This window comes from Primulina eburnea, chromosome 11 (assembly GCF_022965805.1).
Source record: "Primulina eburnea isolate SZY01 chromosome 11, ASM2296580v1, whole genome shotgun sequence".
Taxonomy (NCBI): Eukaryota; Viridiplantae; Streptophyta; class Magnoliopsida; order Lamiales; family Gesneriaceae; genus Primulina; species Primulina eburnea.
This window is the reverse complement of record NC_133111.1, coordinates 7,732,232-7,751,359: the sequence shown is the minus strand read 5'-3', so window position 1 is coordinate 7,751,359 and position 19,128 is coordinate 7,732,232. Positions and strand designations below refer to the sequence as shown.

Sequence of the window (19,128 nt, the reverse complement as noted above, 5' to 3'; positions counted from 1 at the left end):
AATGCACCAATAAATGATCCTGATCCTCTTCGTGGTTTTGACATAAGCAGCACCACTGTGGCCGTAAAGCACATGATGGCCATCTTCTTTGCACTGAATCAGAGGTCTGTAACTTGCCCAAAGCGACAATCCACGAGAAAATTTGAATCTTTTGTGGGATAGGAACTTTCAAAATATGATTATATGGTTGGAAAACAGGAAAGTTATGGAAATGGAAGAATGACTCGTAAAAAGAGCGGACTGAGAACAGACCCGAAGAATCTCCCAACCACACCCTACTATCCTCCGAACCCAACTCGATACTGACCGAATGAAGGACACCCATTAAATTACCAAACTCCCCCAACTCTACGTCATTAAGGTATCTCCTAAAACTCACGTCCCAACGATAATTACGACTCTCTCCTAACTCAAAAACCTCAATAAAATTACGGATTGGTTTATTGATGACGGTGCAAATCGAAAACAAAGAAGGAAATCGATCTTTGAAACAAGGACCCTCCTCCCCCCCCCCAAACATCCTCCCAAAACCTAATGAATTACCTCCTCTCAAAACCAATCCACTCAACAGTTGAATTGTCGGGAAAGAACGAGAAATAAATTTCCAAGGGCTTCTAGAAGTCGTGTTTCTAGGCCAATGCCAAATCCTATCCATTCTCTTGAAGACCATAAATGCTCTTAATTACGTTCTTCCACAACTGCTCCTTTTCCTCTATTCCTCGCCACCACCATTTCCCTAGCAACGCGTTGTTTCTCAAACCAATGTTCCCCAATCCTAGCCCACCCCTATCCTTCGGTCTGCATATCATGTTCCCATCCAACAGCGTGACAACTCTTCTCCCTGTCCGCTTCCATCCCACAAGAAATCTCTCATCATTTTTTCCATTATTATTGCTACTTTTGTTGGCACTCGAAATAGGACATGTAATAAGAAGGCATTGCGCTTAACACAGCTTTGATCAGGGTCAACCGACCACCTCTTGATAAGAACGATTTCTTCCAGCTTGAGAGTTTTTGGTCATCTTTGTAAGGACTGGTTCCCAAAACTCAAGAGTCGTCGGTTTCCCTTCCAATGGTAAGCCAAGATACTTAATCGGCCAATCATCTTTTTTGCACCCAATCGTTTGGGCCAAGCAAACCACTTCCTCTTCCTCACAACTAATCCCCAACACCACACTTTTGTGAAAGTTGATCTTCAATCCCGATTTTAGCCCAAATAAATTGATTATTTCCACAAGTTTCCTCACATGTCCTTCCGTTTGTATTAAAAACAATGTATCATCAGCAAATTGAATATGCGAGATTTCAACATTACCCCTGCCAACCACCAGTCCTCTTACCTCATTCAAAACCTTAGCCCTATAAAATCCAAGCTTGGTTTGCATAATATATACAACTCAGCTTGAGGGAGAGTGTAGAAGAATATTATTTATTATATAGATTTGATTAGATTTAAATTTGATATAGGTTATTCTGTTTCCTTAGCTTGTTATCCTTGTTTCTTTAGGTTATTTTGTCCTTAGTTTGTTATTCTGTTTCCTAGTTGATGGGATCACATCAACTATATATTTGAGCTGTATGTTATTATTGGTTGAGGAATAAGAAAAACAGTCTTGTATTGCTTCAGATATACCTCTAGGCAACTAAGAGTAGGGGTGGCAAAAACGAACCCCACTTAGGAACCCAACACGAGACGACCCAAACAAAATTAAGCTAGGGTTGATCGGGTTGGACCCGAAATCAAACTCGGAAAAAATAGCTGGGTCGGGTCCGATTTTTTTCTAAAAAAATTAGTTTTTTTTTATAGAATTAAGAAATCTTGGCTACATTTTTATGATGTTTCAAATTTTTAATTGTATATCGATATCATAAATATTTTTCATATAATATTTATTTTGTAAAATATTGATTTTTTAAACAATTATTTATTTGTTGCATTAAGTATATTTTACATTTTCTACAAGTTGACTTTCAAATTTATGAATTTATTCATAAATGAGATTTTTGAAACAATTTATTGACATGCTTGGACATTTTTTTATTGCTATTGATCTCATTAATTTTTATCATGTAATATTTATTTTGTGAAATATTTTTTTTAACAATTGCTTCGTCTATGAAGTCATTAATAATTTACGCATCTTCTATTCTTAAATTTAAATATTGAATGTACAAAACATAATTATCATATATTTAGGCAATATTTGTTATTATTTGTTTAAATTAAAATATTTGGTATGTGTTTTGAATTTTTATTTAATTATTTTGTTAAAATAATAAAATGATAATTTTTGCATACTTGCAAATTAAAAAAATCATATATATTTTTAAAAATATTAAAGTTTTTTTAAAAAAAACTTTCGGGTTGGTAGGTTGGTCGGGTTGGCCGAGTTGGTTCGGGTTCATTGGTTTCCGGTTAGTTCGAGTTTGGGTTGAGAAAATTTTTATGATGCCCATGCCTCAATCTAATCCAGACCCTTCCAACCTACCCGAATTGACACTCCTAGCTAAGAGTAACCATCATAAATTGGCTGAAAAAAAGGCATTGAGAGTAAGCATGTTATCACGTGTTTAAGCTGAAGGAGGATGAGTTTTCCTCTGGTGGACAAAATATCATGTCAAAATTATTTTTTTTATGCGCTGGGTAAATATAAGTATTTGGAATGAGTCTATCTTGATGATATTTTTTGATAAACAGGGTTATAGACTGATTACTGGGTTGGTGGCTCGACCCTGGTGTCTGGTTGAAGTTATCTCACGATCGGAAATTATTTCCATACTGGCCAACGCTTATACTGAAACCAAAAAGATAGGTGCATATCTTTTTCGGTTTCTCATAATATCTGTTAGCGTAAATTCTGCTTATGGTCTCAATATAATAATAATGACAAAGAGTCTTCTCTACCCAAGTGATATAAATTAAGTATTCTCTATCCAAGTGATATAAATTAGTAACTTGTCCTACACTTGCAATGAATTTACAGGAATGGAGTCTAGACATAGATGTTGTGAAGCAATATACAGTGCCTTCTCGTCATCTGGTACACTATCAAGCGATCCAGCCTTCGCTGACATCGCTGGGAAGGTTTGATATCAAGTTATCTCCGTGGAGATATATTTCAATGTTTATCATTGCAGTACCTTTGCATATCATGGCTCGAAAATGTCGATTTAATATGGCATGACTTACCTGCCTTTAACTTGAAATTATGTTCTTCTAGCATAAATGTATGCGCGATGCTCCTGGACCATATCTAATTGCATAAATTCTGAAAATGAAGCTACCACAGCTTATAATTTCCAAACGTAGTCAAACAACGAGAGTTGTGTTAAATCCAATGTGCAAGTGCAAAAGAAACATTTTATACAGATGATGGTTTCAGAACTCGGTTCTCTTGCGGTGTTTCAATATTTTTTCTACGTATATTGATGAATGGCACGTGTCACTGAAAGTATTTTGATAATTATTTGATGAACAAGTATATCATTACCACACACATGACACACGGAACTGAAGCATCATTTAAAACAAAACATTCTTATAGATAACATAGGAACACCAGATATCACACGCTTGTGTGAATCCAAACAAGAGACACTTTGTTTTATGGGATTCATGCCTGACACCAATAGGCAGCGACTTGTGTGATTTATGATATCATTGATTGAATCCATTGGTTAATGTTGTAGTTTGTGCCATGATCCATCGGTGTTTTATTAATGATTTCTGTTACAAAAAAACTCTTGCAGCTACAGGAAGCAATAAGAAGGGGTCCTTACCTTGCAACCAAGCAGTCTGAAACTCAACCAGTTGTTATGACAGCCGATAGATTTTGATCGCATCGGTGTGATTTGATTGTATTTCAAATTGATCTTTGATCAGAGATTATAAATTATAGACCGATTTCGAATGTAGACGTTTTGGAGAATATGTTGTATGCATGATGCTTTGTGAAATTGCTTTTGGATACTAAAAGCATTTTCCCAACACAGGAGACTGATGGTTACAGCACTCATACTCAATAAATGAAAAATGGAAATTCAAGTGTCTATTGCTAATTTGTAGTTTGTACAACGGCGTCCAACAGGGGAGCCAAAATTTGTCGGAGGAGATGAAATTTTTAGGTGTAAATATTTTAACATCTGAGAGGGCAAAATTACGTCTTTTTTGGCCATACAATAAAGTATATATTATGTTCGTGAAAAAGTAAGATTCTAGGTATAACTAATTGAAATAGTTCGGGTTGTTTAAGAATCCAAACTATAAACTTTTATAAGATGGAAATAAATAATTTAAGTTTTCATTAGTTATTAAGATGATTAAATCCCCTGAAATTATTTTTAAAGAATTTATATTGTTAACAGTAGGTGTCATTTAATAATATTTACGTTTTAACAACTTATGACATTTATTTTTATCTGTATATTTATGTAAACTGCAAAGATAAAGACCATAAATTTGCTATGATACAATGAGCTCAAAATTAATATCTTTTGTCAGGGCCCATGCTCTTAATTAATATTTAATTACCAAACAACAATGATTTAATGGTGTAAACAGCGTAAACGAGTTTAAAATGTTCATTAGGGTCTACAGAAATTTCGACATGACATCTCCGTAAGTAAGACATCCCAAAAATTTTAAAACACAACATTAATATATGCTCGAAAATAACATCAAGTTCACAATCAACCAAACAAATATCATACAGTCGCACTGGTCAGGACTAGACACAACATACCACAAATAAAATCCCAAAACAACATAAAAACATAACCATACAGCTACATAGGGCATCTCCATGGCAAATGTATCAAACCAGCATAATATATATAAGTATCTGGGAACTTTGACACCAACCGACTGACTACTGGGTACCACTCGCTGACGCTCCACCAGACGCGTCAAATCCCATGGAATGACCTGCTATGGACAAAAAAAAACAACCACAACATAAAAAGAAAATAAGGGTCGCACCTCAGTACGACAAACCAGTAAAATCACGACGTATACAAAAGACATGTAATAATACCAAGTAAATGCAATGTCATGCGATGCATGAATGGTAACAATGGAATAACGGATACCAAATGGAGTCCAAACAAATAGCATCATCAACAGTAACAGTGGCCACCCGTGCCAGGAATGCAGCATCAAATCGCCGCTCGTCCATGCACGTAGCATCGAGAATGCGAGTAGCTAAGTCGCTCGTCCCTAGCTGTCATCTGGGAATGTGGCTAATCCTAACCCACTCGTCCCTCTGATGACTCAATGTATCTCAACAGAATCAACATAAATAGTCGTCAAAGGAGTCAAGGCTCAATATGTCATGCCAACACAATTAATGCATGAATGCAACAGAATAAACATTCAAGGAACATAATAGCAAACAACATTTACCAAATATTCTTACACGCCAATATAAGCGTCATAATGATATAGGTTTAAGCGTACCTCAACTTCAACTTACAATACCACGGTAAATCTTAAGGAATATCAGATGAACTCGCCCAACAATAAAACCTACAATATAAATTCACTATATACTTCAATATACTTCATTCTAACCGACTAAAACAAATTATATCGGAGCGGTTAAAAATAAAATTCCGGACAGCCTATAAAACCCGATCAAATTCTGGAATTTCAAGCTTAATACCTCAAGAAACGAAGCTTAAAGACACAACGGTGATCTTGCAAAAATGGCTCGCCGGAAAAGTCGCCGGAAACACTATTCACGATCTGAAAAACGAGCTGGAAATTAGGGGAAAAGCTTAATACTTCACTTTTACAACTAATACACCAAGAACAACCAAAATTCGAAGCCAAAAGCTTACCTAAAACCGAATCGAAACTCACGCACAGTTGCTGGAAATCAAGCCGATCGAACTCGATAACTTCCGATTCATGGCAGGAAATACTCTACTATACTGAAGGAAGAAGATTGCTAACCTACTGCACAAAATCTGGCCGCTGGGACGATGCATGCTTGCTGCAGAAAAGAAGAGAACGACGGGACGCAAGGCAGGGGAAAAGCTTATGGATTGAACGATCTGATTTCTTGTATCAAATGGGTTGGGTTATTTAAATTAAATCTGGAAATGGCTGGGCCTAGTTAGAGTTATTGGGCCTCACATTCTCCCTCACTAATAAAAAATTTCGTCTTCGAAATCTAACAAATACAACACTGATATCCAAAACATTACGATTAATAATACATAGGAAATTCAGAATACATCGCGTAATTCATTACATTCTCAAACAAATGAGACCATTTTTGTCGCATCTTCGCCTCTAATTCCCATGTAGATTCTTCTTTTCCATGTCTACTCCAATGTACCAAAACTAATGGAATCGTCTTGCTCCTGAGCTGTCTTTCCTTGCAGTCCAAAATTTGCGCTGGATGTTCAACATAGCTAAAGGAACTGTTTAATTCCACATCCTCGACATTCAAGATATGAGACGGATCTGGCTCATACTTCCGCAACATAGATACATGAAACACATTATGTATCACAGACAAACTCGGCGGCAAATCCAAACGATAAGCCAATGTGCCAATCCTCTCAACAATCACATACTGACCAATATAACGCGGAGCTAACTTCCCTTTATGTCTGAATCTCATGGTACCTCAGAATGGTGATACTTTCAAGAAAACATATTCGCCCACTTGGAACTCTAAAGGTCTACGCCTTTTATTAGCATAAATGGCTTGACGATCTTGGGCTGCTTTCACTCTTTTCCTGATCAATTCAACTTTATCTTTCATTTCTTGAATAAATTCTGGTTTTGACATCTGTCTTTCTTATACATCTTCCCAACATATCGGCGATCTACACTTTCTTCCATACAAAGATTCAAATGGTGCCATATCGATTGTTGCCTGGAAACTATTATTGTAAGAGAATTCAACCAAAAAAATGTTTCTTGCCAACCACCTTTGAAATCCATCACTACTGCCCATAACCCGTCTTCAAGCGTTTGAATGGTTCTTTCTGACTGACCATCTGTCTGTGTGTGATAGGCAGTACTCATAGCCAACTTTTAACCCAAAGCTGATTGCAAACTTCCCCAAAACTTCGAAGCAAACCTTGGATCACGATCGGATACTATGGTTACTGGCACACAATGCAATCTTACTATATGATCAATGTACAGTTTCGCCATTTTCATATAGTACAAGTACGATCATACGGAATAAAATGAGCTGATTTAGACGATCTATCGACAACCACCCAAATCGTATCACAACCACGATTAGAACGTGGTAAATGTGTCACAAAATCCATAGCAATATGCTCCGAGTTCCACTGCAAGCATTTCAATACTATGTAACATTCCACCAGGTCTCATTCTCTCGGCTTTAACTTGTTGGCACGTTAAACATTTAGCAACATTCCACCAGGCCTCATTCTCTCGGCTTTAAATTGTTGGCACGTTAAACATTTAGCCACAAAATGAGAAATATCTTTCTTCATACCTTCCCACCAATAATGAGCTCTCAAGGTATGATACATCTTTCGAATTCCTTGATGAATACTGTGTCGACTACAATGTGCTTCCTGTAGTATAGCTTCTTTCAGATCTATCAAATTAGAAACCACAAGTCTACCATTAAAGTGCAGACTACCATCTGAGGCAACACTTAACTTTTTTGTCTGACCTGTTCGAGACAATTCTTTTAATCTATGAATGTGCGGATCGGTCTTATGTGCTGCTTTGATGGTGGATAAAATATGTGGCTCCACTTGAATAGATGACATTATAAAGTAGTCTCCACTGATCTGGTAAGTCCAGCCTGAAATTCCCAAGTGCTCGTGAACTTTATAAATATTCAAAGATGTCAGCATAGCATTCTGAACTTTCCTACTGAGAGCATCTGCAACAAGATTCATTCGACCTGGTTGATACTGAATCTCACAATCAAAGTATTTAAGCAAATCCATCCATCGACGTTGTCTCATGTTTTTTGAATAAATCAGAATGTCATCTATGAAGACAATAACAAATCTGTCTATAAATTCTTGAAAAACACGATTCATCAAATCCATAAAAACCGCAGGAGCATTAGTCAATCCAAAAGACTTAACTAGAAATTCATAATGTCCATAACGTATTCGAAATGCTGTCATCAGAACATCTTCCTCTCGAATTCTAAGCTGGTGATATCCAGAACGAAGATCGATATTTGAATACACTGAAGTACCCTGCAACTGATCAAACAAGTCATCGATACGTGGCATAGGATACTTATTCTTCACAGTAGCTTTGTTCAACTGTCTGTAATCAATGCACATTCTCATCGTTCCGTCTTTCTTCTTCACAAACAATACTGGAGCTCCCCATGGTGACATACTTGGTCTAATATAGCCTTTTACCAGTAAGTCTTGTAATTGCTCTTTGAGTTCTTTCAATTCCGCTGGAGCCAACTGGTATGGTGCTCTAGAAATAGGATTTGTCCCAGACACCAACTCAATGCTAAAATCGATTTCCCTCTGGGGTGGAAATACAGGAATCTCATCGGAAATACATCAGGGAATTCCTTGACAACAAGAATATCTGAAACTTCAAATCTTTTTCCCGGAGTCGCATCAACTGCATAGATAATGAATCATTCATTTCCTGTTGACAAGATTCTAAACATTTCCATTGCTGACACAAATGGAATACGTGATTGTGAATCACTATCGTAAAAATTTAATTTACTGCCATAATACAGTCTCAATCTGACAAGCCCATGGAAACAATCAACGGTAGCTCGATAATTTGACAGAGTATCTATTCCCAAAATACAGTCGAAGTCAGACATATCTAGCTTGATGAGATTAGTTATCATAATATCATCGTCGAATCTAATCACACAATTCCGAATTATCTCATGAGACATCAAACACACACCGGCAGGAGTAGAGACTAACACAGTGTCTATCAACGGAGTAGTAGCAATCTCATGCTCATCAACAAATATAGCAGATACAAATGAATGAGATGCTCATGTGTCTATCAGTATACAAGCGGGATGATTAAAAATAAGGCAGATACCTGCAATAACTCTGCCTGGTGCATCTTGAACTTGATCCTGGGTTAAAGCATGAACTCGAGCCTGCTGTGGCACTAGGAAAACGTTGTTGCGCATAACCTCTAGGCTGAGGATAGCTATACTGCTGAAAATACTGAGTCGGAACAAAAGGTCTAGTTGCTTCTCCTCTAAAACCCTGACCAAAATGAAGTTGCTGAAATTATTGTCTTACTGCATTCGGACATACTCTAGCATAATGTACAACTTGCCCACAAATATTACAAGATCCATGAACTCCCGTACACTGAGTACTGATATGCTTACCACCACAACGATCACAAAATACTCCACCTGGTGACCCAACTGAACCTCCACGCTGACTTCCGGAACTAGAAGAAGTACTTACGAGTCTGTTTCTTGAATTGTTTCCCTTTGGCCTTAAAGTGTTGCTGCTTTGGTTGCTGATAAGACTGTGAAGGCTGCTATGGCAGTAAAGGTCGGTATAGTGGTGCACCCACTGGCATCGGCACATTGCCCCCGAAACTCTGAGAAAAACATGGTTGAACTGACTGTGGTTTGCCAAAAGTAGACTTGCCTCCACATTCTTGGCTTTCTCTACAGCATCGGCATAAATAACAGGCGCTCCAGCTACTACTAAAGTACAAATGGTTCAATTCGATCCTTGCATAAAATGAGATAGCTTGTTCCGATCATTGCTAGCAACATGAGGAACATAGGCAAGAAGCGCTGAAAATTGAGAGGCATACTCCACAATAGTCATGTTACCTTGAGTCAATCTATTGAATTCAGCTTCCTTGGTCGAATAATATGAAGGCGCTGAATACTCTCGAGCAAAATGTGTGCAAAACACATCCCAAGTAACTCTTTCACCTGATTCTTTAAGAGCTTCCTCAGTAGTCTCCCACCATAACTGAGCTCGGTCTTTTAATTGACAAATAGCCAACTTAAGCTGCAAATCAGGACTGTACTCCAACATATTAAGCAAATGGTTCATACTTTATAAACATGCTACAGCTTTCTCACCATCTTCATTTCCAAAGAATCGAGGAGGACGCATGTTCTGAAATCGGGATATCACTAGTTCCATTTCACCCATTCCTCTAGTCAAATGATCCACTTCATGCTCAACGTTAACATTTCGTGCTTCACCGCGAGGACGACGACCTCGTCTTCCCCATTCAGTCTCGTTAAGTCCTCTCACGTTAGGAGCTTCAGATTCCTGAACAATTTCCTTTTCTTTTCTGCCCTTACGTCCAGGTGCCATCTACAAGACACAATGATTTAATCCACAAGAAGAAAATAAAATAATAAGCTTAGCATAAGAGCATAAACTTAAACTAATACGCTCTAGTCATGCTGATACAATTAATTCAAAACATAAAAACAAATAAGAGCAAATAATCAAACACATGCACAATCATTTTATTTGTGTCTAAACTCGAGTGTCCTAGACTCTAATTCGAGCTATCCCAGTTAAGCTCTGATACAAAGCTATCAGGGCATGTGTCCTTAATTAATATTTAATTATCAAATAACAATGATTTAATGGTGTAAACAGCGAAAACGCATTTAAAACGTACATTAAGGCCTACAAAAATTTCGGCATGACCTCCCCGTAAGTAGGACATCCCAAAAATTTCAAAATACAACAACATTAATATATGCTCAAAAATAACATCAAGTTCACAATCAACCAAACAAATATCATACACCCGCACTAGCAAGGACTAGACACAACATACCGCAAATAAAATCCCAAAACAACATAAAAACATAACCATACAGCTAAACAGGTCATCTCCATGGCAAATGTATCAAACCAGCATAATATATATAAGTATTTGGGAACTCTGGCACCAACCGACTGACTACTGGGTACGAGCACGCTCCACCAGACGCGTCAAATCCTATGGAATGACCTGCTATGGGATAAAAAACAACCACAACATAAAAAAAAACAGGGGGTCGGACCTCAGTACGACAAACCAGTAAAATCACGACATATACAAAAGACATGTAATAATACCAAGTAAATGCAATGTCATGCGATTCATGAATGGATAACAATGGAATAACGGATACCAAATGGAGTCCAAACGAATAGCATCATCAACAGTAACAGTGACTACTAATGCCAGGAATGTAGCATCAAACCGCCGCGCGTCCATGCACGTAGCATCGAGAATGCGAGTAGCTAAGTCGCTCGTCCCTAGCTGTCATCTGGGAATGTGGCTAATCCAAACCCACTCGTCCCTCTGATGACTCAATGTATCTCAACAGAATCAACATAAATAGCCGTCAAATGAGTCAAGGCTCAATATGTTATGCCAACACAATTAATGCATGAATGCAACAGAATAAAAATTCAAGGCACATAATAGCAAACAACATTTACCGAATATTCTTACACGCCAATATAAGCCTCATAATGATATAAGTTTGAGTGTACCTCAACTTCAACTTAGAATACCACGGTAAATCTTAAGGAATACCGGATGAACTCGCCCAACAATAAAAGCTACAATATAAATTCACTATATACTTCAATATACTGCATTCTAACCGACTAAAACAAATTATATCGGAGCAGTTAAAAATAAAATTCCGGACAGCCTATAAAACCCGATCAAATTCTGGAATTTCAAGCTTAATACCTCAATAAACGAAGCTTAAATACACAACGGTGATCTTGCGAAAATAGCTCGTCGGAAAAGTCGTCGGAAACACTATTCACGATATGAAAAACGAGCTGGAAATTAGGGGAAAAGATTAATACTTCACTTTTACAACTAGAACACCAAGAACAACCAAAATTCGAAGCCAAAAGCTTACCTAAAACCGAATCGAAACTAAGGCAAAATTGCTGGAAATCAAGCCGACCGAACTCGATAGCTTCCGATTCATGGCAGGAAATACTCTAGTATACTGAAGGAAGAAGATTGCTAACCTTCTGCACAAAAAATCTGGCCACTGGGACGATGCACGCTTGCTGCAGAAAAGAAGAGAACGACGGGACGCAAGGCAGGGGAAAAGCTTCTGGATTGAACAATCTGATTTCTTGTATCAAATGAGTTGGGTTATTTAAATTAAATCTGGAAATGGGATGGGCCTAGTTAGAGTTATTGGGCCTCACATCTTTGATGTTAAACATCACGTTTAATTGGTAAGGGTGTGGAGATGTCCAATCATGCAGATGAGTGATCATATGATGAGTCACTAAGCAACCCTCCTTGGACTTTCTAAGTGGTTATCTTTATCGAGTAGATTAGTTTGTTGTTATGTTTGTACTACGTTAGTCCTTTGACCCAGGACAACATAAATGCTTAACGTACTAGTGATATATTTTGACTCATTTACCGACTCTGTGAATATCCTCTATGATATGATGAGTTAATAGTACACAGAATCTCTGACCAGAATATGATTTGTGCTTAGGAAAAATCAATTCCCTAGTTACACATATGATGTCACTATATTACTCAAAGATATATTATATCATTATCGAATTCATATACAACTTTCAATATACCAATGGTTGCAGATTTGATCATGATACATGAGGTAAAGGGACAATATTGTACGCTAACCATAAACTACCAGTTCTTGCAGACACTGTCAGTGATACATATGGAATTGTGTAGCAATACTATTAGACGTTCTTACCATGATTTGATGGATGCAATCAGAACCGAGTTCTTATATTCTTATGATCAATAGGTCGATGCTTAGATTGATGCTAACAAGGGTAAGACCGTATAATGTTGTCTCGAATAACATGAGTTTTGAACCTACATCTAGCAATATCCTCGTTGAAGGTCACCAAATATTGATTTATGTGTTCCTATTAAGATAATCAAATTCAAATAGTTGAATTTGTTGATTATAGTTTGATAGAGATCAAACAAATTACTTATATGTTTATAAGTGTATTACATTTGGAAGTTGTGGGAGTTAAGATGACCACGGAGAGGATCGGTGGAAGTATTTATAAGGGTGACGTTGAATAAACGCTCACAACAAATTTCTTAACTTTAAAATAATTCAGTCTAGTTAGAAACTGAACTTGGTATTCTCGATGTTAATGTCAATTTGTTAACAAAAATACATGCGGAAAAAAAGCCAAACTAAAAATTAGAACAATTCAAAAAAGACATGACTTGGTAAACTGAATGGTAAATAGACACAAGTTTGTTTCTAGATGTTCGGAGAACTCAAGTTCCCACGTCACATTTTTTCTTTTTGGGAAGGCTCACACTAGTAGACTTTGATCTTAGTAATTTGCAAAAGATTCAATTCAGTTTGGACTTAATACTGTCAAAACTGAAACTATTAATCTACTAAACTGAACGAAGAAACAATATTCAAAATGTTCTCAAATACAATGAATTACAAAGAATTATTTTATATTTTATAATATATTTAAAATAGTAAGTAATTTATATCATATTTCTATTTTCAATATGATTATGACGTCATCATGTAATTTATTATCTGTTATTCTCGATCAACAAAAGCTAATCGAATCTAATTATAATGACCGAGGAATCTGAAAATTGTTCTAAATTCGGATAACATATGTACTCACTAAGGCTCCTCCAAAAGAGGCAACTTTCGATGCTAGTGTTGAGGAACTAGCAAAGTTTGATAAACGATGGGATCATGATTTGAAAGTTAAGAACTATAATTTGGCTTCTATTTCAAATGCACTGCAGAGACGGTTCAAAGGTGTAGTAAATGTTTTTGACATTTACACACACCTACAAGAGTTTTATGGCGTTTAGACACACCCATTGAGACACGCTGCTCAAGGAGCTCATGACTACAAGCATGAAGCGTGGGGGACTCAGTCCATGAACATGGTGTAAAGACGATTGGTCTAATTGAAAAGCTAATGGGCTTGAAATGATCATCCTGAGCGAGTTATCTACGGACATATTACTGATGATGATCACATCCTCGTTTGATGGGTTTGTGGTAAATTTCAACATGAATAAGATTGATGCTAGTCTTGAAAAACTAGTCAATATGCTTGCGACTTATGATACCACCATCAAGAAAGAAAAACCAGTTTTCCTAACGGACTCCTCGTCTAGGATGATAAAGGGCCCACAAAGGAAGAGAAACAAGTGTTTTAACCCTTCCCAAAAAAAGCCCAACAAAAAACAAGCTAATAAGGTTATTAAAGAACCCATAAAGCCCGATAAGACAGAACAAGTTTGTTTCCAATGAAAAAAGTCTGGACATTGGAAGCACGTGAAATATCTAACCCAGAAGAGTTCTGAAAATGAATTGATCTTCTTGGGTATTGGATACTTGATGTGGATATCATCTTTGCAATGATTTGTAGGTGATTACAAGAAGTATGAAACTTAGGGATAATGAGATCTTCTTAAGGATAGACAATGAAGCAAGATTTGATGTGAATGCCATAGAATATATTTTCTTATTAGTGAAAAATAATTTAAGATATTTTTTAGATATGTTTTATAATTTTAAAATTTGGTTATAAACATTATTTCCAATTGATACAGATATATTTTCTTATTCTTTTACTAAATACGTTTTCAATATTATAAGAACAAGTTTTTATTGGAACAGACGAATTAGAAAACGATCTTTACGAATCTAACGATGTCCAAGTTAGCACGATTTCAAAAAAAATAAAAATAAAACAAAATATTCTCAACTAAGCGCAATTATTGTATGCTAGGCTAAAACATATTTATCAAAGAAGAAGGCACAAGCTAGTGGGAGATGAAATATTTAATTTGTCAGACATAGAAGTTTTTGAAACATGTTAGTCACTGTCTGAAAGAAAAAATGACCAAAACCATTTTCCTAGAGAAAGTGGATATAATATATTGGACTTGATTCATATAAATGTGTGTGGTCCTCTAAGTGTTTGTACAAAATATGAGTATTCTTACTGCATTATCTTTATCGATGACTTCTCGAGATATGAGTAAGTGTATGTGATGAAATACAAGTTTGAAAGCTTTGAAAGATTAAAAATATTTAGAGATAAATAGAGAAACAATTAAGAAAAAAATATTCAAAAACTTCGATATGATAGAGGAGCAAACTATTTGAGTATTGAATTTTAAGGCTATCTAAAAGAGAATGAGATTCTAACATCCTTACTGGGAGAACAATCTAAATATGGAGCTTGAGCTTTTTTACTAGTTTAAAATATCTGAGTTGCACAGTTAGCAAAAGTTATAATTTTCAGTAAAACGCCAAGCATTTGGTTCTACAATTGATATCAGAGATAAGATCACATGTTCAATTTTAATTGATTGTTAGAAGTTCAATTGTTGGAAAAGAAATTGTCGGGGTGTAATAATTGGCCCTACTAGGAGAAGAATTGAATTGTCGTTTGAGTTATTGTGTTAATTTAAAATATTTGAGCTTTATTGTTATTACAAGCTGCAACATTTGATAAAACAACAAGCATTTGGTCTTACAACCATCAATCGACTTATTTTTTTAAAAAAAATTATTATTTATCAAACCAATTATTTTTACGAAAAAACGAATAGTGATAAATAATCAAAATATAATTTTTTTGAATTTTTATTTAGTTTAAATTTTTATAAAAATAAAATTTATTTTTGTTTCACTTTTTTAAACAAAATTTGGGTACATAGAGAGGTTTTTTAATGAAAGTTTAAGAACATAGGGATGTAATGTTCATTTATTTTTCATGGATATTAGTCAATGATATTTTCTCCATTTTCGAAGAATTTTCGAAGAATCATAAATAATTTCTTAACTGAATACAATCAGAATTTGGGGTTAAAAATAATAATTAAAAAAAAGCTTTAAAGAATCACTTTGAATTTTTTTTTTTTTTTAAAAAAAAAAAGAATTGAAGAATCACTTTGCTTTTTGGCTCTTGATTATCATTTGAAGAGCGTGTCGAAAACTTGGAATTGATACTGCAATGAATTCCCGTCTAAAAGCTTTCTCGCTCAGATTACGAACTTCCATACATCACCACAGCAGAAACTTCAATTGCCCGTATTCTCAATCTTCTCACGCGTATGGCGGTTTGCGTAAGAAACTCCTCAAGCAACCACGGCCTCACAAGCCTACGAGAAACCAACTTCGTGAAGCCATTCCATTTCTCGACCAAATCAAGCAATGTCAAGATCCGGACGAAGCGCTTTCCACGTTCCATCGATACTATGAAATGGGCTACTGTCTCGACTACCCTTCTTATGCTTCAATCATCTACAAGCTTGCTCGCGTGAAAAAGTTCGAGTCTGTCGATACTGTTTTGAATTTTCTTCAAGCTCGCGATATAAAATGTCAAGAGGCTCTTTTCATCGCGCTGATGCGGCATTATGGGAAAGCCCAGTTGGTCGATAAAGCCGTTGGCTTGTTCCGGGAGTTGGGAAGGTCGTTCAATTGTGTGCGTACAATTCAGTCTTTTAATACGATGTTGAATGTTTTTGTGGTGAATGACCGGGTTTGTGAAGCTGTGGACTTCTTTAAGGATGGTTCAAAGATGGGTTTCAAGTTGAATCCAGTTTCGTTCAATATAATGATCAAATTGTGGCTGGGGAAGGGTGAATGGGAGAAGGCTAGGCAAGTGTTTGATAAAATGCTTGAACGAGAGTTGGAGCCTACTGTCGTGACTTACAACTCTCAGATTGGTTTTCTGTGCAAAAGGGGTGATGTTGATGACGCCCAGATTTTTTTCGAGGATATGGTGAGGAAAGGGAAGAGAGGTAACGCGGTTACTTATGCTTTGTTAATGGAAGGTTTATGTAATTCAGGGAAGTTCAAGGAGGCAAAGAAAATGATGTTCGATATGGAATACCAAGGATGTAAAGTAGAGCTAGTTAATTACGGCGTTTTGATGAGTGATCTTGCCACAAGACGATTAACCAATGAAGCTAAAGGTTTACTTGTTGAGATGAAGAAAAGAAGGATCAAACCGGATGTTGTTATGTATAACATCTTGATCAATAGTTTGTGTAAAGAAGGTGCGGCTTTGGAAGCCTATAAATATTTGGTTGATATGCAAATTAAAGGGTGCGAACCTAATGCAGCCACCTACAGAATGGTGGTGGATGGTTTCTGCAGAATAGGAGATTTCGTTGGTGGTTTGAAGGTTTTGAATGCAATGTTGTGCAGTAACCATATCCCACGGCTCGAAACATTTTGCTCTTTGGTTATTGGTTTGATCCGTTGTGGGGAAGTGAATGATGCATGCTTTGTTTTGGAGGAGATGGAGAGACGGAAAATGAGATTAAATTCGGAATCATGGGAAATCCTTGTTTCGGAATCATGTTTTAATCATGAAGGTGTCACTGGGATCTTGACTGATGTTGTTAGTTCTTGTGAGTAACTTCACATGAACTTTTCTGTTGAATTCGAGCCATGCGAAACTGGAATTTGATGATAATGGTGGTTCTTACCATCATAGAGGTATTTGTTGTAGGCTGCAAAGGTCCAAAATAATGTGAAATGTGACCAAATTTCAGTCACTGGATCAACAAAACAAGAAATTATGCGATCCAATAATTTTGAAGGCATGGAGTGATCTCCTAGAGGAACATAACATAATTAAATTAAGCCCATCTTATGTTATTTTTGTCCCCCGAAGAGAGCTGGCCTAGTTTTATAGTTGGCCAGGTTGCTTATGCTGAGAAATGAAAGATATCTACAACCGAATTTCACTTCCATATTTCTTGGATGAAGCCTAATTGCCGTAGAGGAAATTGTGTGCATGGCCATCCAACTTCAAGTTTCTAATTGAAATATTGACCTCGAACTGTTTGTTCAGGTCGGTTGGTGCTTGATCGTGCGTTGCTCAATTGCTCAAGGCATGCCTACCAATTCACTCATCATTAAGCTAAAAGATGTTTACAACTTATATGTAATCTTTTATCAATCTTCGTGATTCTGAATCATATTCCAAGAGGCTTAGGATATCAACTTAAGCTCGTATTTGGATTAATGGATTTTTATTTGAGAAAATATTTGAAAGAAGTATTTGAAAAAACTTTATATTAAAGTGTATTTAAAATCAGCCTCAATAATTTGAAAATACTAGTTGAGAATTTAAAATCCACTATTAACTAAGTTTAGTCAAATAAATCAATGGATTTGTTATTAAGTGAGAAGCTTGGATGATGATATATATTGAGGGACAATTTATTAAATTTTTTCTAGTAAATTAAAACATTAAGGTGTTTACGGATGGGTTTATATACTGAAAATAACATTTATTAAATTATGAAACAAAGCTTTTTGAGTTGAAAAAAAAAATTGAAATAGGTTTTGTACAAAAAAGTTGGAGAAATATGTCAAAATCTAAAAATACTAGAATGATGAAAATTGAAAAAAAAAACAGATAAACTATTGAGAGAATTTGAAGAAGCTTTGCTGATGCTTTTTGTTGAATGCTTATCGTGAAACTTTTCTGATTCTTCATCTCAGCTTTTGTTTCACTCCACCAAACAGTTTGGTCATCTCCCACGATCGTTCATCGTGGATCATCGATCGTTGATCAACTTCTCCCATCGTGGTCATCAAATGATCCTTTCACGAGTTTGTCCACTGTGCTCTTCATATTTTAAGAGCTTTCATTGCTAGTGAGTTTCAAAAGATTCGGGCTAAACAACTACCTCCTTAACCAATTTGGGCCGTTGTCCAATTTGGCCCATTTGGGCAATTTGGTTACTTCGGCCCATTGGGCCAATTTGGCTATGTTTAAATTGTTTTGTTGCGTTCAATTATTCAACGATTCAAATATGAGCGCAGAGTAAAATTCGATAGTTGAGAGGAATGACTCACCTGATGATGAGTTGATGGTTGGAACACATGTTCTTCCTTCAACAAATTAAATGCGAGTGCATTCCCTAAACCCCCTTATACGTCTTGTGTTTCTCAACCTAAGGTTCATCAGTGCAACCCATTTGTAGTGAGAAATACTTGTTTCTTACCATGTCCTTTTCAAATTCCCTTTTCCTCACGAAACACTCTCATATTTCTGTCACCATCTTTAAACTCTTCATTATATGTTAGCTTTCTTTATTTCATCTATTTTCAAATTTCTTTCCTGTTATTCCAA

The 19,128-nt window shown here is 36.2% G+C and overlaps 3 protein-coding genes across 4 annotated transcripts in view; 2 read left to right on the top strand and 1 right to left on the bottom strand.

The window, feature by feature from the left end:
• Positions 1–4,052, top strand: part of LOC140804893 (uncharacterized) — a 29,364-nt gene extending 25,312 nt beyond the window's left edge. For both annotated transcript variants that reach the window (XM_073161050.1, XM_073161049.1), the window contains exons 15-17: positions 2,699–2,813; positions 2,985–3,085; positions 3,751–4,052. In XM_073161050.1, the coding sequence (XP_073017151.1) occupies positions 2,699–2,813; positions 2,985–3,085; positions 3,751–3,837 (303 nt within the window). In that variant the 3' untranslated portion in view covers positions 3,838–4,052. The remainder of the gene's footprint in view (positions 1–2,698; positions 2,814–2,984; positions 3,086–3,750) is intronic.
• Positions 4,053–5,487: 1,435 nt separating this feature from the next.
• LOC140805347 (uncharacterized) lies at positions 5,488–6,629 on the bottom strand. Its single transcript, XM_073161623.1, has 3 exons — positions 6,255–6,629; positions 5,661–5,755; positions 5,488–5,524 (listed from the first exon to the last, which is right to left on the bottom strand). The coding sequence occupies exons 1-3, from the start codon at positions 6,627–6,629 to the stop codon at positions 5,488–5,490; spliced, it is 507 nt and encodes a 168-aa protein (XP_073017724.1).
• Positions 6,630–15,909: 9,280 nt separating this feature from the next.
• LOC140805283 (uncharacterized) lies at positions 15,910–17,726 on the top strand. Its single transcript, XM_073161538.1, has one exon. It carries the CDS (start codon positions 15,988–15,990, stop codon positions 17,398–17,400), a length of 1,413 nt encoding a protein of 470 aa, XP_073017639.1. The 5' UTR covers positions 15,910–15,987; the 3' UTR covers positions 17,401–17,726.
• The last annotated feature ends 1,402 nt before the right edge of the window (positions 17,727–19,128 follow it).

What these genes read in the sequence shown, in the direction of transcription:
- LOC140805347 (XM_073161623.1), bottom strand. Translation starts at nt 6,629, where the DNA reads ATGAGATTCAGACATAAAGGGAAGTTAGCTCCGCGTTATATTGGTCAG. An exon ending in GGTCTCATTTGTTTGAGAAT is followed by an intron (nt 5,756 to 6,254) that starts GTAATGAATTAC and finishes CCTAATTTCCAG; the next exon opens with CTCGTTTTTCAGATCGTGAA. An exon ending in TTTAAGCTTCGTTTCTTGAG is followed by an intron (nt 5,525 to 5,660) that starts GTATTAAGCTTG and finishes TTTATATTGTAG; the next exon opens with GTTTTATTGTTGGGCGAGTT.
- LOC140805283 (XM_073161538.1), top strand. Translation starts at nt 15,988, where the DNA reads ATGAATTCCCGTCTAAAAGCTTTCTCGCTCAGATTACGAACTTCCATA.